This window comes from Empidonax traillii, unplaced genomic scaffold (genome assembly GCF_003031625.1).
Source record: "Empidonax traillii isolate 1590-97213 ecotype Southwest subspecies unplaced genomic scaffold, ASM303162v1 scaffold1015:size517714, whole genome shotgun sequence".
Lineage (NCBI taxonomy): Eukaryota > Metazoa > Chordata > Aves > Passeriformes > Tyrannidae > Empidonax > Empidonax traillii.
Window position 1 is genome coordinate 407,571 of NW_020956208.1, and position 22,930 is coordinate 430,500.

Here is a 22,930-nt window from a genome sequence, read left to right on the forward strand (position 1 = left end):
AGCATTTATGCTTTCAAGTTCAATTGAGCAGGCTCTAAATAAAACTCACTGTTAGAATCTGGAGGATAAAACAAATCTCCTTCCAAAGGTGTAACTGCCATGTGATGACACCTTTGGAGTCACCAGCACAACCTTGGTACTAGTTACAGAGCACTTCTCACACATGGTATAGGGGACAAACACTGACTGACACCCTCAAGAGAAGAGAGAGTTGCTCTTGTTCTTGGCCACACATCAAAACAGGTTCAGCAGAGCACAGGTGCACTGACTGCACCCAGCCCACCTGCCCTGGTGCCTTTGCTCTGTATCCAGCATTCCCATTTTCCAGCAGACTAATCAGGCTTACGTGTGTGCTGCTGCAGGTCGAAGATGAGCTCTGCAGCCTTGCTGAGGTACAGGCGAACCTTGGCCACTGCCTGCAGGTATTCCACGGATGATTCCTGAGGAGTCTCTCGGTTGTTCCCTGGGAGATAGTTCTCTGGAAAGCCTCTACTTCCAAGCAGATTGTTTATATGCTCATATCCAAGGCTGTCCTCAGACTTCTCACACAGGGAATCCTAAAGAGGGGCCGGGATACGGCACGAGCAGCAGAGACTTCAGTCAGCCATCAGCACACTGATACCCCCCTGCAGTGAGCACAGCAAACTCACATCTCTCCCTGCACCCTCCACCCCACTGCCATCAGCTCCTCCCTGTGACCTCTCCAGTGCTTATCCTACACCTCTGCAACATCAAGCACCACCTTCCCAGTGTGCCCCAGCTGTCCCACATTCCCCAAGCATGGAGCCAAGCAAGAGCCTTGAGCAGGCTGACTGGCCACACACATCCCGTGTTCCAAGATGCCAAGCTCTACCTGCCCCTTAGGAAGAACACAAATGTTGATTTTATCTTTAAAGACACGCTAAAATAGCAGCAGAGTTTCTATTCTTGACTTTTTTTATTCCTGCAACAGTTTCAAGGCCCAGCTCCTACCTCCCCAGCACTCTTACCTCTAGGCAGTTGACAAAAAGTAAGTAGAGCTCTTTTTTGTCATTTTTCTCTAGGAGCTCGTTGTGCTCCACCTGGGACAGGTGGTGCTGCACATCATCTTTCACTTCATTGAAGCTATGAGAGAGAGAAACACCCCCTTAAACAGCTGCCATGCTGACAGCTACTACTCATGTTCTAAACCACAAGAGAACTACCAGTGATATCTGTGTGACATGTGGGGTCTCTCTGGATCCAGCTGGAAGATGGGAAAGCCATTAGGCCATGTTTTGCAGATGCCATCTGGCTTCACAGCCTGAGCCAGGCTTTGATGCTCAATAAGCATTTCCAGGGCAGAAGGCATCTGATCTGGTTTAAGCATCTGATTTAGGAGGTGATCACACCTGAGAAGTGGTTTTTGTGCCCTGCCTGCAAAGGGAGGCTGGGAGAGCTGTGGGAACGGGGAGGTCTGTGGAGCAGACAGATCAGTCCTGATTAAACCTCTGAGTAGCCCTGCTTTGCTGAGGTAAACCTTGGCACAGACTGCTCAGGTACTCCACCACAAGCTCCATGCAAACAGCCAAGCTGCATGGCTAATGCAAAAGCCTGGGATGAATTTCACCTGCAAGGATTCCTGTTCAGTGAATAGCATGGAAGTGAGGGCAGTGATCAGATTGGCTGGATGGGGTCATGAACAAAGCTGAGCCCTCCCCTGATCCAACACCTCTCAGCTGTCACACTGCTCACCTGTACTTCAAGAGCAGCTTCAGCATCACTGAGCGGATGACGGGAGTTTCATCCACCTCATCATTAAATGGGGACAGGAGTTTTGTGTAGATAGCAGGGTGGTCTGCAGAGATAAGGCAAAGGTTTGGCAGGTGAGAGAAGGGGTGAGAGACAGACAGCTCCATGAGGCTGAGCATCAGCGTGAGGGGAGCTCACCTGAATCTTTCAGGAGGCTTCTGTGAACAAACAGCAGATCAAGGAGCCTCTGGATCACCTTTGTGTCAGGGGGCTCGTTGTCCTTGAAGCACATGGTAGTGACAACATCTATGAAGAAGTTATTGCACCTCTGCCGGAACAGGGCATTCCTCGCTATGGCATCTCTGGGAAGGGCAGAAGCATCGAGGCAATGTTCAAATACAGAGCCACTTCAGTAACAGAGGAATCATGTCGATGAAGGCAAGAGTCACCAAGGTGAGATCTTTAAGGTCCCTTCCAACCCAAGCCATCCTATGATTCTGTAATTTAGTTTTCTTACAGGGGCCAAGGCAGCTTCTTCCTTCTTTTGAAACAACAAACAGATTGGACAGGACTTGTTTGGTTCCAGAGGGAGACAAGCAGAGTTCCCTCCCCAATTCTGCTTGTGGTGACAACCTCAGAGTGGAGAAATTCCTCACCACACCTGCCCTACTGCAAGGCCCCCACCCCAGAGAGGGTGGAATACCTGATCTCCTTGGAGACAGTTAACTCCACATCCCCCACGGCAGCCCTGCAGCACGGACAGTGCATCTGTGCTGGCACCAGCCACGTGCTGATGCACTTGTGGCAGAACACATGGTTGCAAGGCAGGCAGACGGGATCCTTCAGCTCTCCCAGGCAGATGGGACATGGCTGCAGACCGTGTCTGTAATCCAGAAACAACAATGAACACAACTGCTTCTGTGCTGCCCTACCAAAAGCCTTTAATAAAACGTTCATCTGCAACTAGACCAAGAGGAGATAAGCCAGACCAGCTGGCTCCCTGCTCAGCTCAGGGTGCAGAACCAAACGGGGTTATTGCCCTTCATTTGGCTTTCACTACGTCCCATGGAGTGCTGCATTACCCCCAGAAATGTGCTGGCAGCACGGGCCATGCCCCTGCTCATCCCCCTGTCAGTACCTGTAGAGCCTGCTGCTGACCTTGTCCTTACAGCGCCCCAGCACTTTCATCACTGCAAGGAAAGTTGGATGAGTCTTCATGTCTGAATCGTGCTGAAAACACTGCAGAGAGAGAGGACAGAGCTCAGTGACTCAGCTCTAGCAGGGACAAAAACTCCCAGGATCAGCAGAAGAGAAGGGGGGAGAGGTGCAGCCACAGCTTTGCTTACCTTGGCAAGAAGCAAAGTGTGTTCTTTCACCAAAGTCTCGAACTCTGGCATCACAGTGTTGATGCCACACAGCACGTGTTCCACAAAGAGAGCCATGGCAAACACCCGGTTCCAGCTGACTCTGTGGGAAGGACAGCAGGGTTCAAACAGAACAGCAGGAGCTGAGAGCAGCAATGGCAGTGCAATCAGGTCAGTCAGCGATCTCACTGCTTTTCATGCTCCCCACCACAACAATTCTGCACTCTTCACAACATTCTTGCTGTGTTATCCAAAGGGATTTTTGTGAAGGACAGCGCACACGCAGCACCCAACCCTGGGGGCCTGGCCTGGAGGCAGCACTGCAGCAGGGCCAGCACCACTGACCACACCTTCTCACACCTCCAACTTCTATATGAAGAAAGCAATTTAAAAAAGACTAATCACAATTAACTATGTTTTCTTCACCTCGGACAAACTAAACAAGCTCTGTGAGAAACTGGGGTAAATCTCTGGGCTTTCTTCTAAAAGACAAGATGCAGTTAAATTCCCAATCTCCCACAGTCTTTGTGCCCGGGGGATGAGTTGGAGACACACTGCTGGTTGACAGGAACCTGAGGAGAGTTTTAAATAACCCCTGAACCCAGGAGGGATGCACCAGCTGATACTGCCAGATTTAGAGGGAGAATCTACAGGAGATGAGAGGAAAAAATGTGGTTCTTGCTGCTTGGTATGTAATTGAGCCCAGCAGGAACCTGGAAAGGTTTGCCAAGTCTGAGAAAAGCAGCCCCAAGCAGCTTCAGGCTGTACCAATGCCCTAATTACCAGCCAGGCAAAGGATCAGGACCGTGGGCAGAGCTGTGGTGCCCACCTGAGTTCCATCAGCAGCTGATGGCACCGACTCCTGCTCCGCTGGGCATCCTTCTCTTTACAGAGAAATTCAATGGGCATTTGAAGGTTCCTCACTCTCTGCAGCCAGACCTCAGGGGGGGATGTCAGCACCTGGTTCTCCAGCTCTTCAGCACACACCATTGCAGCCAACACGTCCAAAACCTGGACAGGGACACAGGGGTGGAGTGTAACACAACAGCTGCATTTCAGAATTATTTATGGACCTTCCTAGAGCACATGCTCTACTGCATAACATTCTGCTTGACTGCCTTAAGCTCTGGAATTCTCATGCTTGTGGCTTGGCCCATTAGGACTGTTTTAACTAATGCAAAAGCAGGGCAACACTATTCTAAAACCCTTGCCAGCAGCAAAAACAACACAGCAGATCATTCCTAATTCTGAGGATCCTGAGCTTGTGCTTCCCCCTCTGCTGCTGCTGAAAACCAAAGGAGACTGAGCACCAGCTCATCCAGTGAAGACACAGCTCCCTGCCAGGGCTGAGGACCGCGAAACGCCTGGCAGCGACTCTACCATCTCTGAGCATGGACTTCCACATCCTTCCTGGTTGATGAGGTAGACAACCACCCGGGGATACACAGCCAGGATCCTGGAGAGGTTCTGCAGGCGGCTCTTGAACTGGTTGTACGCAAGGTGGACCCAGGGCAGGGTGGGCTCCGGCTGCTCTCCTGGGGGGGACGCAAACGCCCACTCGGCTATGCAGGACAGGAAGGCAGAGCGCAGACACTGCAGGGGGAAGGAGTTCAGACCCAAATTAAAACAGAGCTTCTGTCATTTATTAGTTTTGCACCGGAAATACTGGCAAAATTCTCTGAAAGAAGGGACTCAGCTCCTTACAGAGACAGCCTTAACATGTCAGTTTATACAGGTGCTGCTTTCTGAGTAAGCTCTGAGCAATCTCGGCAGCCACTCGGTGCCAAAGCACCTGCTTTGGGGTGCCCTTGCTGTTGGTCTGTCTCAGGGGGGGATTTCCTCTGACAAGCAGGGACTGATTCAGGAGAACACGTTCACAAGCATCGTGCTCTTCTCTCCATCCAAAGGGTTTCCAGCTCTTGTTCCAGACACTGACCTGCAGCTCCTCTTGGGAGGACACGTTGATGGTCAAGACAATAAAGTCTGTGATGTAGCACTGGAAGAGCATCTGCCTGTCTTCCTCAGCCAGAGCAGAGATAAATCTTCCTAGGGCAGTCTTCTGGAAGATATCCACAAACTTCTCAGCATGGTCTGGAAAATGAGAATGGAGAAAAAAGCTGGATATTGGGAGGAGGCTGGCTCTGACACAGCATCTATCCTAGAGAGACTGACACCTAGTTAATCACTGATGCATCCAGCACTCCCCTCTTACAGGGCACTAATGAGGGACTGAGGCCAGGCCTTGTCAGCCCAGCACCAGCGTCGTATTTCTGGAATCTCACCTTGTCATTAACTCTTGGCATCTCCACAGCATTTTGAATGCAAGGGCACAGATAGGTGAGAAAGATTAATAGCAAGAAGCACAAAGAAAAGCTGCCTACACAGAGCTCTGCTGGCTTGTAGGAGCACAGAGGGACTGTAGGTGACTCCAGTGTCCTGGAGGGGCACAGCAATGACAAACCAGAGCTCACAGGACAGGTGGATGGAGATGCTCAAGCCAGGCTCTCACCTTCAGTGTTTTGGATGTACTGAGCTTCCAGCCACATCTCATCCAGGTACTCCTTTATCCTCCAGCTGAATGGCATCTCATTCCCAGCATCAGCAGACACCATCATGTTGTTCTGCACCAGAATTATCTCTGGCTGAGAGCTGGGAGATTAAAAGGTCATTAATGCACTGGGCTTTTGCCTGGGAAGCGCATTCAGACAACAGAAGCAGAAGGTGCAGAGAGCAAGAAATCAGCCCTGGAAGGGGATGAGAGAACTGCAGGACTCTGACACGGCTCACTTTGCCAGCTGTAGAGCATCAGCACTCCCTCAGTCAGCATTCCCTGGCCAGAGGGCTGTCCTGGCAGGACACGAGGGCTGCAGGGGCTGGGTAGGACATGGCAGTGACTTGTGCAGCCCCCAGCAGTGCCCACCTGCCCTGGGCACAGCACAGGGAGCAGCCAAGTGGGACTGAAGCCATGCTGGTCCCAGAGCTGCCAGCCAAGCCCTCCTGCTGCTCCCCTGGGCTCACCTGTTCTGAGCCACCCCCGAGGGCACAGTCAGGAGTTTGGTATCACTGAAGATGAACATCCACAGGTTTGTCACCCACTTTGCTGCTGGCCTGGCCAACAGCTCCAGATTGCCATCCCTGTCTATGACAGAAATCAGGAGAGCCAGGAAGGGAGTGATGACCTTCTGGACTCGCTTCCACAGGGTGTGCCTTTGGGGCAGAGAGAGACAGAAAAACCCGTGATTTAGTTTTGCTGAAAGATTATAAATTAATTAAATGCTTTTTTAGGCCATCATCTACATGATTGCTTCCACGGATAACATTGATTACAACAAGGCAGAAGAGAAGGACCACCTGTAAGGAAAAGGTAGTTTTTGTTTTCAGTATTCTCCAGATTTTTGTAACTAGTTTTCTGTTTACTTGGAAGAGCTGCACTCCTGTGAAGGAGTGACCTCCAGGGAGGTGACTGCCCTGAATAGATGCTGACATTCATTTGCATGAGAGAAAGTCCTAATCCTGCCTTTAAGGGGGGAAAAAAGGCCACCAATAAAACCCTACACTTCTCTCACTCCTGGCTCACCTGTAATGCCACTGCTCCACTCAGAACACCTGAGGATTCCTGTCCCAGTACAGCCCACTCAGCTCTAAATCACCCCCCTCAGGAGGGGCTAAAACTGCCTTTGCAGAGTTTCCAGCACAGACTGGAGGCTGACACTGCAAATATTCAGATTGCACAGAACTGCACAGGTGCCACTTGCAGACTCCTCTGGGAAGGCTGCACATTCCAAGGATTGCTGCTGTCCTCACCTGAAGGTACCTGCCTCCTGGAGAGCACTGAGGTTGGAAGCCTCCCGAAGCACCCAGTTTTTCGGGTGGAGGGAATTTTCTTCTTGCTTCTTCAAAAGGCTGGAGAGACGAGCCTTTGTGATCTTCAGGAAAGAGGCTGCAAAACAAGAAGGAACTTGCATTTTCTATGTATTAGCATTGCATCCAAATACAAATATCCCACCAAGCACAGCATTTTACAGTTGTGTCAATAATTAGCCAACGTGGGGGTGGGGGGAGCCCAGCCACCAGAGCCAGCACAGCCAGAGAAAAAGCCACCACCTGAACTCCAGGAAAAGCCCTAAAGCCACGGAAGGAGCAACAGACTGGAGCACAGACACACTCCTGGGAGATCCTCCTTGTCTGCAGTGACCTTTGGGTCCCCAGTGACCTGACTGACAAGGTTTGGGGGCCCCCCAGGGACAGTACCTGCAGCACCCACCTTTCAAGTCGTCCTCCTTGGAGAGAAGGCCGAGGAGAATCTTAATCCGCTTCGTGCTCCGACTCAGGTCCTCGTTGTGGTCCCGCAGCATCCCCACAGCACTCTGCACACAGGTCCTCAGCAGCACAGTGGTGTCCAGGACCTCACCCTGTCCACAGCAGTGGGAAACAGGGTCACTTCTCCTCAGTGATGCACTCCTGCCCCCAGCACCCCCCTTAGAAGGGTTCCAGTGCTCCCTGGAAAGGGTCTGTCCCCTGGCACCCTGATCCCAGCTCAGCTCAGACTGCAGCTCTGAGTTCTTTTGCTGTCAAGTACGTGATGCAACTTCTGTGCCCCTTTCAGACTGGCCTGTGACACAGCACTTGTACTGTGATAAGATTCCTACAGGTGAAAGATTCAGCAGTTCAGCAGAAAAAGCAAAAGTGCTAAATGTGACCAGGGAAAATTCGCCCTCCCTGGGGACTGTTTCAGCACGTGAAGGGCAAAAGCCAAAAGCCACATGTCCCTTGTCCTGGGCATCGTCCAGCTGAGGCTGTCAGGGGAACATGAGCCAGTGTGAGTGTGGCTGCAGCACAGCCAAGCTCTGAACCAGCTCCAGCACAGCTCCAATGCACAACCCAAAGCACACCCAGCTGGAGAGGCAGCCTCAGAAACACAGCTCCCACCTTCAGGGTGGGAAACACAACAGAAGCCTTTAAAGCTGATTTTTAAAAATTAGAAGTGCGAAATGATTAAGGATTTAAGAGGGTCCTTAGAATGGTTTGTTTCTTCAGTGATGCTGATTTGGACTGGACAGTGGGGAGGAGGAATTTTTGTCTGATCATTCATATTCATGATGCAAATACTGCTGAGGGACTTCAAGGCAATGGGGATGCAAAAGGTGTGCTGCACCTATGGATGACAGAGCAGATACCCAGACTGACAGCTGAGAAGCAAACAAATGTGTTCTGAACTGACCTGATAGTGCTCTGCTTCTGACACTGGTGTTCCACCCTCCACCTCTTCCTCCTGTGCTTCTCCATTCGCAGGCAGAGCTGCAACTAAGGTGTAGAATTTTTATTAGAAAGCAGCAGTAAATTTCTGCATCAGTCAAATAAGAGTTTATTTTAGCAAGTGCATCCCAGATCAGCAGAAGATCTGTCAGATCCATTAGCACCTGCATCCACCTCTCAAATACAGACACAGCTGCTGGGGCTGTCAGGCTTCATGCAGCAAGAACTGGAAGAAGTGACACTGAGCTAATGCCCTGAGCTCTCCAAAAATCCTATCAGGCAGTGTGGTGAGAGGAAAGAGAGTAAAAAAATCTGAGGGGAAAGAAAGACCCTTGTCAGTGGTGTCTGTCATGCAGCATCTGCTGCCTCTTGTGATGGGCCAGAGCACTCAGGCTGCTGAGCAGTGCAAATGCCACATTTCTGTCAAAACAAAAAGGTAAAACTACCAAGTTAACTTACCTGATGACCCAAAGTTGTAGCAATGAACTAAATACAAATATCAGTTGGGATCCTCCCCCAAAAACCTGCGCTGAGCAGGGAAAGCCAGAGCTACAATGTCCTGGGCATCCAGTGGCTCCCCCAGCACCAAGCCTGGGGCCACATCTCCCCTCTTCCTCACCAGCACATCAACCCCACTGGCTGGAGAGCTGCACACAGCTCCCCTTTGGTTTTACCTGAGTCCCCAGAGAACACCTGGCTGATGGTGAGGTTCTGCAGGGCCGTCATGTCGGAGACCATGTCCTTGGATCTGCGGAGGTCATCTATGTGCACTGACTGCCACAGGCCTGGAGGGAGAGCAGCAGCAAGGAATCATTCCATGCCTGCAGCTTGTTCTTCTAGACCAGCTTCCCAAAAATCACCTGCCAGCCCCTGTGGGTTTACATTCAGAGTTCACTTGCTCTCACCGCTTGCTGTAGGAAGGGAAAGCAGAATTCCCTCAGCACACACTGCCTGACAGGCCGTGCACAGGACCAGGGCTCTGAGGCTCTCAGAAGCCACCAGACCCAGAGGAGCCTCGCTGCTGAGAGCAGAACACACCAGCACGTGTTCCAGGGCCTCCCATGGAGTTCCCCCCGTGTCTGTGTGCTGCTCTCCCCAGGCCAGTCCCTGCGGCACAGGGAAGCAGCTCTGACAACACACAGGATGCACCGAGTCCACATTTTCAGCATTCAAAAGGACAGTGAGCAAGGGAAGCAACTGCCTGGAGCCAGCTGGAGACTGAGGAGGGACAGATGGGCTCACCCACCTCCCTGGAATCCCACGTAGGACGTTCCTCCTTCCAGCCGGGAAAGCTTCATGATAAAGTAAACAAAGACAGAGACTTCTCCCAGGTCCCCCTTGTTGATCTCATTAACGACGGTGTACCTGCAACACAGCAAACGCTGCTGGCACAGCACACCCAGGCAGAGGCTCAGGGCATGAGCCCTTCCTCTGAGAGGAGACGTTTCCTCTCCCCACACAGGCACAAATGACTCTCATTCCTTCCACCCAGCCAAGCTGCCACCTCCAGCTGTGCCTCAGATGATCCCCCTGACCCTCAGCTCTTCAGGACTTCTGCAGCCAATGGCCAGCATTCACACCTCAAAGGGGATTATCTGCTCACTTGACCCAGTTTAGTTTAATTTGGCTGGGTCTGTGGATTATTATTTGAAATATAATTAATGCATCCAGATTCACTCTGCTGCAGAATAAAGGACTGCACATTCCTGAGCCTGAAATCCCCAAGCAGCACTAATAAGCAAAGGTGGTGAGGAGTGGCCAAGCAGAACTGAACCACTTCACACCTGACTTACTTGGCTGAGGCAACGAGCTGGGCATCTTGAGAGCCATCTTCAAAGTCTGTCTGAATAATCAGGACTTTATTTCCTGAAGTGGCATCCAGGAAATCCCTGAAGAGTGAAAAGGGATTTAGGAGAAGTCACTAAGTGTAAAAAGCAAACATTAAAGACTAAAGAACCAGTCACTCCACATTAGCTTTGGCTGCAGGCAGAAGGAGAGATTAAAACACCAAACCCCTGTGTGTGATGGACCTGGTAAGATTTGCCCCAAGCCAGCCCACTGTCAGCACAGCACGGGCTCTTCCCTCCCTTTTCCATGTGTGACTCCAATTGTTCTGCCCACACACCTTCCACCCAGCTGATGGCCTATTCCCAGCAGGACAGTGCGAGCCCAGACTCACCTGATGCTCCTCAAGAAGGAGTATTCTGTGTCAAACTGCTGCAGGAACAGGATTTGGGGCCTTTGGGCTTTCCCCTGCACCTCCCTCTCCAGGCAGGCAGCATCAGCACTGGTGAGCAGCCGAGAGAAGGTGGTGACCTGAGGGACAAGGGGCAGGGATGCAGCAGGAAGGCAGCACAGACTCACTCACCTGTGCTCTGTGCTGCAGGGCTGGACTGCACCCCACAAACAACCTTTATTTGCCCTGCCAATAGTCAAAGGGCCAGTGTGGGCTGTTCCAGCAACCCAGGGCCACTGCTGGACATCCTGCAGCCCTGGCAGGATAAAGAAAAACCTGAGGGCAGGTCGGAGGGGTGTTGGGAGGGCCCCAGCAGGCACTCACCTCCGTAAAGGCTGTTTGGGACCCAGCCCCCTGGTGGACGTGAGCCCGGAGGAAGTCTGCAAAGGACGTGTGCTGCTGCTGCCTGAAGTACGTTCTGGCCAGGGAGTCCGCCGTGAACATGCCCACCGAGTTGCAGAGGCGGATGACGGCGTCGGGGGTGGCACAGTTCAGCAGGGCCAGCTGGGCCTCCCTCTTCACCCGGGCCAGGAGCTCCCCGGGCGGGCAGCCTGCCCTCAGCCTCTCAGTGGCCTGCAGCACCAGCGAGGCGCAGGTGGTGGGGTGGTAGCCCACGAACACGTCGGACGGGCGGTACCGCTGCTGGCTCAGGAAGTGCCCTTCCGTATTGACCGCCGTGAACTCCTGCACCCACCTCTTCAGCTCCCTCACGGTTTCCCTTTGCCCCTTGTCCAGGACAGTGCTGATGTCCAGGTAGTGCTTCTCCAGCCGGTTGATCAGCGGAATGGGGAAGTGCTTGTACACCACGTCCTTCTCCTCGATGACGATCAGGCGGAACTTGGGGTGCACTCGGCACTTGACCCGGTGGGTGCCCAGTCCCAAATCCACGTACTTCTGGCCAGCGAGGTACACGTAGTACTGGTTGAGGGCATCGTAGAGGCTCTCGTAGAGGTTCTGCAAGTTGAGGAGCACAACCATCTGGCCAGTTTCCATGCAGACCTTCACACGGTTGATGTTCCTGCATATCTGGGTGTATTCTTGGTCTTTAGGGAAACTGGAGCCAAAGATAATTTCTGGCTGCTGTCGGGCAGTGAAGAAAGCTTGCTGGAGGATCTGCAGCGCCGCGTAGTTCTCAGTCAACACGAGCAGGTACCTGCAATCCCCATCCTCAGCGCTGCTGTGAATGTTCCGTCGGACCAGCTCAATCCTGCTGATGTCACAAGCATGTATCTCTCCTTTCTCTGATAACTTTGAGGTGAATATTTCCAAGGCATTGACGTCGTCTTTGCCACCGAAGTTACGAAGAACCACCTCGGCGATGTCCTGAGGCGTCGGCTCGCTCTTGGAGTTCTTGGCTAGGGCGAAAAACATCTTGATGAGGCTGTAGTAGTCACGCAGACCAAAGAACTCCCTGTCTTGGGCCTTGCAAATATTTTCATACGCGTCTGCAAAGTGATGGAAATACGGCTCGACCTTCTGCAAAGCCCCTCGTGACGAGCAGCAAATCCCCTTGGCGCTCTCGATGAGCTCCTCTCTGCTGGGGTCCCCACGAGACACAAAGATGCCTCGATTCATCTTGGCAGGGTCCAGAGCCCAGTTGGAAATCCCAATGAAGCCAACCTTCTTGTGAGGAAGAGGGACGTCATCTATGCAGCCATCTTCCAAAAGGGGATGCAAAGTCTTCAAGGGCATTTTGGGAGAGTCTTCTGCCAGCCCAATCTCATCCAAAACCACCACGGAGACATATTCATCCAAGTTCTTCCCTTCCTGGAATCGAGCACAGTGCTTGAAAGTGCCTATGATTCCCTCTGGAGTGGAGAGAGGACTGCACTGAAAAGACACGAGGTGGATCTGCTTCAGGTCCTTGAACAAGTCTGAATGAGCTGCTTGGCCCTGCATAGCATCGGCCACGATGGTTTTCGCAAGGGATTTGGAACTCCCGGGTTTCCCGACGAGAAAAAGAGGGATCTTTAGCTCAATACAGATGACCATCATAAAGACATTTTCCTTCAAGGCCAAGTTTCTTGCTATGGTCTCCCGGAGCCGCACACCACTCAGGAATAAGTCCTGCATCAGGGAGATCTCTTCCAAAATCTTTTTCTGGGTGTCATAAGGCTTTGGAAGGACCTGGCTGATAGCACTCCTGTAGGCCTCCTTCCTTTCCAAGGAGGCGTGATAGCAGACCCCAACCGCCAGCACCAAGGACCAGACGATGTTGTTTCTCTCAGCGCTGGCCTTCGGTGCTTTCTTCTCGGCCAGGTACTTCTCCAGCTCCCGCAGCAGCAGCTCACTGTGCCTGTAAAACCACTTGAAGACTTCCATGCAGCGCTCCACGTCCCGCAGGCTGACGAAGCTGCACTCGTCGTCCCTCTGCCTCATGTACTTCTGGGAGGCAAAGAGCACTTCTGTGATCGCCTCCACCTCACCCTGCTCCATGGGGACCTGCTCCGCCACCCGCTGCACGATCTGCTGGATGTACATCTTCTCCGTCAGGTTGTTCAGCTGCCCGAAATCCCACACTAAGGGGATCATGCTGGGGGGCAGCGCGTGGACCCGGTACACGAGCTGCCTCAGAGGGGTAGACCCAAGCTTGTCCTTGGTCTCATCTGCTTTGACGCGGTAGCCCAGCCCAGCTAATTCCAGGCGCTGGATCATCCTGGGCGTGTGCTTGCGGTAGGGGTTGCAGGCTGCTATGATCCGCAAGCCAGAGCCGGAGGCCAAAGGCTTCCCCTGCACCGTGCGGTCACACAGAACCTCCTTGATGCTGCTCACAGCCTCTGTCGTGTTGGCTTCATCGAAAAACAGGACAGTGTCCAACCCGTACCGCTCCTTGTTGGCTTTAGCCAGGGCTTCTGCTTCTCTGACCCTGGCATAGATCATCTCCGCGGTGGTACCTCCGTGGACTTTGACGAGCTTCATGTTCTCCACCTCTACAAAGCTTCTGCGTAACTGGCACAGGAACTTCACCAGTCTGGTTTTCCCGCAGCCTGTCTCTCCCATGATGACCACCGGGATGTTGCACCGGAATCGCATCTCGATGGCCAAGATCTTCAGCATGTTGTCTGTGGTGAGCTCGTACGTCTCATCGGGGTCCACCACCCAGGGGAGCCCCAACACCATGCAAAGCCTCTCGAGCTTCTCGTGCCGGGGCAGCTGATCGAACGGCACGTTGAAGGGCACTCTCTGCAGTAACAAGCCCTGGTACAGCTGTGCACTCATGATATTGCGCTTGATGACGCTGCCGTTCAGAGGATTTACGGCATCAACACCCTGAGGGCCGTTCGGCTGGAAGTGGAAACCGATGAACGTCATGGACACGCGATCCTCGTTGAAAAACAGGTAGGGGTGAGGCTCTGACTCCCACCTCTTCCGAATGCGGAACGGAAGGAGATCCTCCTCCGCGACGTTCTCCAGGTGGGAGGAACGTCTTCCCGAGCTCTGGTCGGAAATGTTCAGGGAGGGCGTGGCGAAATCCCTCGCCATTAAAATCATGAAGGTAACGACAAAGTTTTTGAAGCCTTTCAGAGTGTCCTGGACAAAGTCAGGGTTGCAGAAGACAGAAGCTTCGCAGTCCCTCAGCTGAATGTTGAGGAACCAGGTGAAGTTGCGGAGCTCCGCCCAGGAGGGGTCCCCGATGCCGCAGTGCAGGAGGAGCAGCTGCAGACATTCCGCCGGGCTCCCTTCCACCGAGTGCGCCTCGTACCAGAACGTGTCCAGGTCATACCCCAGGTCAAACCTCTTCAGATACTGGAAAGGTCTCTGGAAAGCCTCACTGCAGAATTCCTCCTTGTCCATTCCCGGGTCCGAAACACCCCGAGACTGTTTTCCAAGTGTCTCCATTTCTAGTACTTCTTTGGGAGACCTACACGTTACTTTAGGGAACACATCTAGGAAATTATACTTCTGGCTTGCTGACACCTGGAGAAGAGGAAAGGAAAGTGTCATCACAGAGCTGATGATCAGAGCCCTGATCTTCAGTTTAGCTGACCTTAACAGTCTTGGCTAAACCCACAGCCCCACTGCCAGGAGCCAGCCTATACAACCAGGACACCTTTTCCCTGTGTATCCCTTCTTCCACATAAAGGGCACCAATGAATTCTATTCCCTTCTACACTTTCCTCCCTGGAACACGAGTCCTGTGTCACCTCCAGCCCCTTCTCAGTGCTACCTCAAACAAAACTAAACCCAAGAAACTGTCACTTCCTCACTCTGTTCTTTTAGCTCCATGTAAATATTCCAGTACTTTCAAACCTGCAAATTAACACAAGGAAAATGAGATTTTCCATTTTTTTTTCTGTTTCCTGTAAATGTTACAGTGGGGCCAGTGAGGCTTGGACTAAGGAGCCTTCAGAAGTCCCCAACCCAAGGGAGTCATGACAGGCCAAATTTCCTGTCAGATTTTTTTAGTCTCACTTTGTACAACTCCAGGGGCACCACTGTGTAACAGCATACAGCATATCCCAAATCAAGCAGAGAATTCCTGTGCTGTGTTTACAGTCTGCATGTACAGCCACGAGCAAAATGACTGAGAAATTCCCAGAAATGGAGCTCTGCTGTGTACGTACAGGTGTGGCTGCTTTCTTTGGCACTGGGGACACCTCGAGGATCTCAATGACATACAGATGACACTTCTGTCGTAGCCACATATTGCCATTATTATCTGTCAGGTACTGCAAAACCAATAGCTTGAAGAGAAACTCTGGAATTCCACGTTGCACCTATCACAAGAAAAGACACAAAGGGCATTTTCTCTTCATTTACCCACCACAACTCCACAGAATCACAGAACAGTTGAGGGTGGGAAGGTTCTTTGCTCAAAGCAGGCTCAGCTAGAACAGCTGCCCAGGGCCACAACCAGCCAGGTTTTTAGTACCTCCAAGGATGAGACTTTACAGCTTCTCTAGGAAAGCTGTTCTAAGTCCAACCACCTTGATGGTAATGAGCTCTTTGTGTTACACAATAATTAGAACACACATCCTAGAGAAATGGTTTACTAAGAAACAAGAACTTTAAAGAAACAACTCCTGCAAGGATCCTAAAAGACTTCTTGGACAAGGCAGCTGTGGGAGGGATGTACTTACTGAGGAGGTGATATCGAAATGGAATATCATGGGCTTTGTCTGGTGTTCTTTCTTCAGAAAAGGCAGGAGAGATTTCAGCACTTTGTCTTCATCCACTTCTGGTTCAATTAGTCTGATGGTTTCCAGAAGTCCTGTGCAGTCAGGCTGCTTTTCTTGCAGCCTCTCATGTAGCCTCTTCACATACAGAGATTTCCCTGTTGTAAAAAACACCACAGGAATTAAAGCCATTGATATTGAATATCAAAGACATATTAAAGCCATAACAGAAAGAAGGAAATAAAATGCTAGGCTCTGAAATCTCTGAACTTTCCCAAAGGGCATTCCAGAAGAAGAAAGCCTGGTTTGAGCAGCTGGAATCCAAGCCACTGCTGTTGTTATCCATGTGGCTTGTTTTTGCTTCCATTACTGAGAGAGGCTTTACTCTTTATTAGGGTTTGAATCTATTCTGTGCTTGTTCCTAAAGTCAAACCAGGGTAAGAACACAGCTGTAACGCCGAGTCTTATCCAGTATTTTTTCAGAGGTTTGCAGCTCAGGAGCTCTGGTGGCAGAAACAGCATCTTTGTGATCAACAGCCCCTGATGAAGATTCCTCTCCTGACTGTATCTGATCACTTTCCAAGCCTATGTAAAGCTTTGGGTTCCACAGTTCAGCCAGTCCCTCTTTGAAAACCACCTTCCTCTGTTTGCTTTTCAGCCTGATAAGGAGTTTTACTTAACACCCCCCTCCCAGCTTTTTGCATTAAGAGCCATTGAAAGACCATTTCCCACCCAGGAACACAGGCAGCCTTTGCAGCCCCGGTCCCACCTCACAGCCCATTTCCTGCAGGCATGTGTTAACAACCTCAGCAGGTCAGGTTCAGCTCATCCAGCACCAGTTATGTTTTATCACCATTACAGAACAAAACAAGTGTCAGGTTAGTAGGTGACCCATCCCCAGAGATGCCCATCTCAGGACAAGACAAGGTGACATCCAGCTTTCAAATCACTGCACTGGGGAGAGTCTGAATCGCTCTTTTTGACCAAGACACTTGGGACTTGGACACAAAACCCGACAAGGAGAGCCCCGCTCTGTTTTCCAGCTCTCAGCAGACTCTGCATGTGGCACCTTACCCACACCAGCTCTCCTGGAGGACACAATCCCAACACACATGTTGTCCTTGAACACAGAGGCAGCCGAGCTCGAGGGCTGAGCCACTCGGTAGTGGTGCTGCAGGTACTGCTGGAGTTCAGCCCGTGGCCTCTGGGGTATCATGTGCACTTTGTACTGGCTGAAGGCAGAGGGGATGTAGCTGTGCTCCCGCTCGCAGTTGCACAGGATGACGAGGCGATAGGAGCTGTTGTAGCGCTGCAGGTCCTGGAACAGCTCCTCTGCCCTGCGGCTGACGTCGTAACTCAGCTCATCCGCGTACAGCATGGTGTAAATCTTCTCCCCCCTGCTGCAGGGAATGAGGCACCTCCTGAGGAACAGCCCCACCTGCTCAGCGGTGGTCTGGGGAGTGCACAGGAGAACCTCGTCAAACATGGGCAGGGGCTGCTCGGGGCTGTTCATGTAAACGGCCAGCGCAGAGGTGAGCACCTCGGAGCGAGGGCAGGTGATGAGGTTGGGCTGGCCAGCACTCAGCAGATCCTGAGGAAACTCCCGGCTGACACACTCCCTGCCACGGCCAGCCAGGTCCTCCAGCCACACGCCCAGCGAGTCCATGTCCAGGCAGCTGGGCAGGAAGGAGCCCATGTTGCTCATGTAGCACTCCCAGATGCACTTCAGCTGGGCAGTCAGGTCCTTCTCCCCACCCAGCAGCTCTTGCAAATCAGAAATGGTCTTCCCTGAGCTGGGAGGCACCTCCCTCCCGGGGGTCCTGAGAGCATCCCACTGGGTGCAGCCGTGGTTCAGGAAGGACAGCATGGTGAGGGCAGCCTGGCTGGGCGTGCCCTGCCCCAGCTCTGTGCACAGGTACACCAGCTGCTCTGCAGTGTAGTAGTTCAGGTAGAAGTGCTGGAACCGTTTCTCGTACATGAAGCTTTTCCAGCTCTCCAGGAAACCCTCCATGGTCTTGCAGAGGCCTGGGAGCACAGCTGCCATATCCCCCTGCCCCTCCAGCACTGGGATGGGGTCCAGGGAGAAGTCCATAAGAACACAGGATTCTCTTTTGGGGGAACAATACACGTGGGCAAGCCAGGAGCGGAAGAGCATGTTCCCAGCTGAATAAAGGTCTATAAAGGCCTGTGCAAGTCTCTGGACATTGGAAAAGACCTGTGCGAGGACAGAGGAGACAGAAAAAACACCCAGCTAGTTTACCAAGACAAGTTCCAGCCATGAAACCACAGGAAAGACTTCCAGTGAAAAGGAAGGCTTCAGTCCAGATGTTTGTCAGTACAGAACCCCAGCACAGAGATGCTCTCAGTCAGGAGCATCCCCAGTGCATTTAGAGGATAAGGCTATCAGTCCATTGTCTGGTCTCCAGCTTAGTCCCACCTTAGCAGGGAACCAAAGAAGCAGCAACACCCATCTGCCTGTGACCATCCATCCTCAGCAACTCACAGCTGTCCATCCATCACATCTGTGACCATCCATCCCCAGCAACCCAGCTGTCAAACACAGCCTTAAGAGCTAACACTCAAGGGAAAATCCAGTCCCAGCCCCAACACCAGTAACCCCCTGGGTTTGGAATCTGACCTCAGAGAACTTCTCCACCTCCAGGCCTTGCTCTCCCTTTGCTGACATGAGCATCAGCTTGTTCTGCAGCTCACGGAGCTCTGCCAGGGAGTATTTCCGTGAGGCCTCGTCCTGCCCCGAGCTCCCCGGGAGGGTGAAGTGCAGGACACTGTCCAAGGAAACCTGCCAGAGCAGAAGGTATTAGTGTGGATGTGCCCCAGGCTCTGCCCAGGGCAGTGCTGTGCCCAGTGAGGGGGGCACTTGGGGCAGGAGCCCCCAGAAAGGAGCTGTGTGTGCAGTGGGAGAAAAGCTCAGCTGGTTTCTGGGAGCAGGAGGGGAGGGGGAGCTGAGCTGCCTCACCTTCTGGCCATCAGCTGGTGCTCTCAGGACATAGACTCCTCTGCTGTTGATGGCAGCTGCCAGGGAGAGCGAGGACAGCTCCACAGAACCATGGCTCTCCTTCACTGTCTTCAGCCACTCCAGGTGCTGGGCTGAGGCACGCTGTGGGGAGGAGACAATAACAAGCATTGCTGTGATGTCCCATTTGCCCTAGGCAGTCAAATTTCCAGCCACTCTTGGAAGGCAGAAAGGCAGGAGGATGCAGACAGGACCTGCTCCAGCAGAACTCACCAGTTTCTCAGGGAGATTCTCATCACTGTCCAGGGCTCTCCACAGCTTCTCCAAGCAGCGCAGGAAGTCCTCAAAGCCTGACTCCTGCCTAAGCTCATAGAGCAGGGAGGAGTAGCCATGCACAGTGTCATGGAAACAGGCCACACGGTCCACATCCATGTCATTCTCCCCAGCAGAGATGGACGCCAAGTCTACGAACACCTTCAGCTCATTTATATCTGAAATGGGATAAACACGTGAGTGAACAGCAAACGAGGCAGCCTGAAGGCAGTTCCACATCCCCACCTTCTACAGGCAACACAGAAAGGATGCTTTGAACGTCATCTCCTGTGCAACTGCGCTCCCCCCACCCTGCCAGCAGCTTCCCCCGTGCTCCATCCACCCTCAGGACAGGACCAGAGCCTGGGGTGAGGGGTGTCCATGCAGGTTAGGGGTGTCTGTTCAAGTCACACACCTCAGCTGGCAGACACACAGTCCCATCCTCTGAAACAACCTGTCTGAATTGAGCAGTAGCAGCTACTAAAGCCCTCCAGGCCCAGCCCAGCCCCTGGGCAGGGAGGTCACTGTGAGCTGCACCAGCCTGCAGAGCAGGACACGTTTAAAGGGACTTTTTAGCACGTTCCACACCAAAACCCCCGAGAGATGTTTGTAACTATCAACACCAGAAGCAGTGAAGGCACAAAGCAGATGGGTTAGGGATAGAGTGTTCCTTGTTCCTTCTGCCCCCACACAAGCTGCCATCCCTTCCAGTACTCTCTGACCAATTCCTGGGTGAGCAGCACACACCTTTCAGTGCTTCTCTGACCCAGCAGACAAACTCCTTCTGCTGGGCCAGCTCCCTCAGGCAGCCACGGCGGGTCACAGTGATCCCCTGCAGCCGTGTCTTGGCCTGCACAAGCTCAGGGCTGATGGAATCCAGCTTCTGGGCTTTGGAGGACTCGAGCTTTTCTGTCTAGAAAGCAAGCAGTGCAAACATACATTCAGTCTGGAATTGGGAAATGCCACTGGTTCTGCAGCAGGGAAAGAAAAGCCCTCTGCAAAGCCACATCCCAGCACAGGAATATCATGTCTCTTTTAGGAATGATGACACAAAAGCACTTTGATTTTTACCTCAGACATTTTGGGACAAGGAATTGTTCTTGACAAGCTACGATAGACTTGTGGGAAGGTTCAGATTTAGGCAACACCTTGTCAATACAGACCAGAAGGAGGGGATACTTACTATATCCAACAAGTTTTCCAGGACACTGAAGTCACCAGAGAGGCTTAAGTTCTCTTTGACATTTGCAATGATCTTTGCAGCGTCAAAAGTCAAATGCATTTCATGGTATTGCTGGATCTGCTGAACTCGCTGCTCAATCCAGGATCTGCTTTCTCCAGGTCGAAGCTCACAGATGGTGTTCAGCTCTGTCCTGAGATCTTCAGGGTGATTTGTGAACTCATGAAAAATTTTATCAACTGCAGAAAGTGTGAGACTTCCTGATCTGAGATCATCATACAGTTTTTCATAGTTGGCAAAGCAAGGGCGCATCATATTGAGCAAAACATCATGAAGGTGCAGTTCAGGCACAGCATCCTCATCCTCCTCCTCCTGTTCTGAATATTCATACTCATACCCCTCTCTTGCCTCCTGTGCTGCTTCCTCCCAGAACTGCTGGAAGGTCAGGCTGTCCTTAAAGAAATGCATTTTCTGGACAAATTCTTTCAGCTCTGGCCTCAAGCTGTAGTAGGTCTGCAGGGGTCTCTTCCCCACGCTCACAACCTTATTCAGTCTTTTCAAGTGAAGGTCTTCTGAGTGTTGAGCTTCCACTTCACCTACATCCACTTTAAGAGAGACAGGCCAGAGATCAGGTGTGCAGCCTGGCTCCAGCTCCCTCCATCCAATCCCCCAAGCCACAGAATGCTACTGGGCAGGTGGGGCTCTGTAAGTGTCATCTGATGCACAAGGGCTCACTTGATCCCCCCAGTGCTCTGGGTTTACCTCCCCCACCCCTCCTCATCCTCACTGTGGTTTAGAATCAAACTTGTTTGCAAAAGCCAAGGGATTTTCAAGGAAAATTATGTTTTCTGGAGTTGCCACTGTCAGACTGCCCTCTCAGAACTCTACCTTTCACAGATGCCTGCACCTTCCTGCACATGCTCAGGAAGGTTCCTACTGCTTTTTGGTCTTTCCTGAGCAGTGTGACCTCCTCTCTCCTCATCTGCAGCAGCTCTTTCAGCTTTCTCTGGAGCAGTTGCTTTTCTTCGCGTGGCAGTTGCTGGTGCTCTGAAAGAAAACCCACCTGCAGTCACAAGGCAGACACTTCCCATCCCCTGCACCCCTGACTCAGGTTTGGATTTGCAGAGCCACAACCCAAACCGGAGCTGGGAGCTCCATGCAAAGGCCAAAGGGCAGCGCTGCTGGAGCATCCCCTCAACATTCCTAACCCCTGGAGCATCAGCAGAGCAGGCACCCAGCACTGCAGTGATGCTCTAAGGCAACCACACCACTTATCAACGTCTCTTACTTGTCTCCCAAATACAGATGAACTGTTCCTCATGCTGGAGAACCTCTTCCAGATGTTTCACCAGGATGCAGCCTTCCTGGATGCCCTCAGTGACGCTCTCAAACACAAAGTCTGCTGTGGCCATGATATCCTTGGCTTCATCTGTGAGTTTTTCTACGAAGTTTCTGTTTCTTCCTGTTCCAGAAACAAAGCAGGTCAAACCTAGATCATCCCTGCTTCCCAAAAACCAGGCGGAATCAGCAACTGGTCCATGCCATAGTCCAGAGAGTCCTTCCACTTCCTATTGAATCCCCACCCAAGAGCCTGTGGACTTCACCCTCCAATCCCTCCTGTCTTTCTGAACAAACAAACAGGATCTCAGGACAGCAATTTGGAAACCTTCCATGGAGAACACATACCCAAGCCCTGTGGAGCAAACACAAGCCACTTGGATCCATTCACATGGCCAGCACTTGGGTATTTTTGTGTGGCAATAACTTGTGAGAACCCCTCAGAGAAAGAAGTTCTGGTCTACAAATCCTGAGGCAGTTGCAGCGGATTTAGCACAAGAGGAATACTGGATCCCTCTTCCTTGGCCTTTCTTCTCCAAAAGCAGTCTGAGTACCTCAAACTTTGAGATGAGGAATAAAACAAGAGCAGGATGGTTTCTCTCTGTGTTTGCTGCTCTGCACTGTGGCAGCAGAGAGGCAGAGAACAGCTCCTCAGAGCCTCCTATAAATCTAGCTACAGACATACCAGTAAAGCTGAAGATTTGTTTGGTGTCAGGCCACGTAAGCAGGTGGTGCAGAATCTTATCAGAATTCCCCCCAGACTGCCCACTCCTGATGGGCCACGACTCCACGATGATGGTTGACACGAGCTGGCTGAACTGGTCCAGGCTGTAGGCAGATATCTTCTCCAGGAGGTTGCTCTCCATCTGCCAAGGCACACAGGAGAGGGCAGGGATGATCAAGGGTCTGGGATCACACTGTGCCTGCATCTCAGAACTGGGCCCTGGTGTCAAGGAGCCCCACCTCCAGTGCTGAGGCACGTTCCAAAAACTCTGTGAGACACAACTGACACCAGAACTCATGATGGAAACGCATTACAAGTCTTCCTCATGGGCCCTTTAGCAGTGGATACTCATTTCCTGATTTCTTATCAGTACTTTTTGTTGTTGGTTTAACAGACTTAAACAATACACAGCAACTCAAGCAACACTCAACTCTCCTTCCACCACAAGGCACATCCCTGAGCCAGGCAATAGGATTTCTGTGCACCAGGAAAGTCAGCTTTTCTTTCTCCTACCTTCCCCTTCCTACCTGTCCCCCCTGTCCCAGGGCAGATGCAATACCTGGCAGGCTGCAGCGACAGCCTCTATGGCACAGTTTTGGAAGCAGCGGTCGATGGAAGAGTCCAGCTGTGTGAATCGATGTTTCTGACAGCAGTACACCATGACTTGGTTCACTGGAGGCTCCTAGAGGGCAGAAAAGAGATTTCTTATCAACTTAGTT

The 22,930-nt window shown here is 52.0% G+C and overlaps 1 protein-coding gene across 1 annotated transcript in view; it reads right to left on the reverse strand.

The window, feature by feature from the left end:
• RNF213 (ring finger protein 213) overlaps positions 1–22,930 on the reverse strand; it is a 46,437-nt gene that overhangs the window by 10,267 nt on the left and 13,240 nt on the right. Inside the window, exons 16-47 of the mRNA XM_027904121.1 lie at positions 22,771–22,893; positions 22,173–22,353; positions 21,438–21,611; positions 21,038–21,196; positions 20,153–20,754; positions 19,717–19,882; positions 18,931–19,148; positions 18,661–18,801; positions 18,322–18,483; positions 16,758–17,898; positions 15,648–15,841; positions 15,132–15,284; positions 10,891–14,484; positions 10,510–10,646; positions 10,124–10,219; positions 9,577–9,695; positions 8,993–9,115; positions 8,296–8,378; positions 7,339–7,486; positions 6,879–7,014; positions 6,093–6,281; positions 5,584–5,723; positions 5,011–5,165; positions 4,455–4,667; positions 3,904–4,085; positions 3,057–3,177; positions 2,849–2,949; positions 2,414–2,593; positions 1,909–2,072; positions 1,714–1,816; positions 990–1,104; positions 347–557 (exon numbers count right to left, since the gene is read on the reverse strand). Coding sequence (XP_027759922.1) covers positions 347–557; positions 990–1,104; positions 1,714–1,816; positions 1,909–2,072; positions 2,414–2,593; positions 2,849–2,949; positions 3,057–3,177; positions 3,904–4,085; positions 4,455–4,667; positions 5,011–5,165; positions 5,584–5,723; positions 6,093–6,281; positions 6,879–7,014; positions 7,339–7,486; positions 8,296–8,378; positions 8,993–9,115; positions 9,577–9,695; positions 10,124–10,219; positions 10,510–10,646; positions 10,891–14,484; positions 15,132–15,284; positions 15,648–15,841; positions 16,758–17,898; positions 18,322–18,483; positions 18,661–18,801; positions 18,931–19,148; positions 19,717–19,882; positions 20,153–20,754; positions 21,038–21,196; positions 21,438–21,611; positions 22,173–22,353; positions 22,771–22,893 — 9,724 coding nt within the window. The remainder of the gene's footprint in view (positions 1–346; positions 558–989; positions 1,105–1,713; positions 1,817–1,908; positions 2,073–2,413; positions 2,594–2,848; positions 2,950–3,056; positions 3,178–3,903; positions 4,086–4,454; positions 4,668–5,010; positions 5,166–5,583; positions 5,724–6,092; positions 6,282–6,878; positions 7,015–7,338; positions 7,487–8,295; positions 8,379–8,992; positions 9,116–9,576; positions 9,696–10,123; positions 10,220–10,509; positions 10,647–10,890; positions 14,485–15,131; positions 15,285–15,647; positions 15,842–16,757; positions 17,899–18,321; positions 18,484–18,660; positions 18,802–18,930; positions 19,149–19,716; positions 19,883–20,152; positions 20,755–21,037; positions 21,197–21,437; positions 21,612–22,172; positions 22,354–22,770; positions 22,894–22,930) is intronic.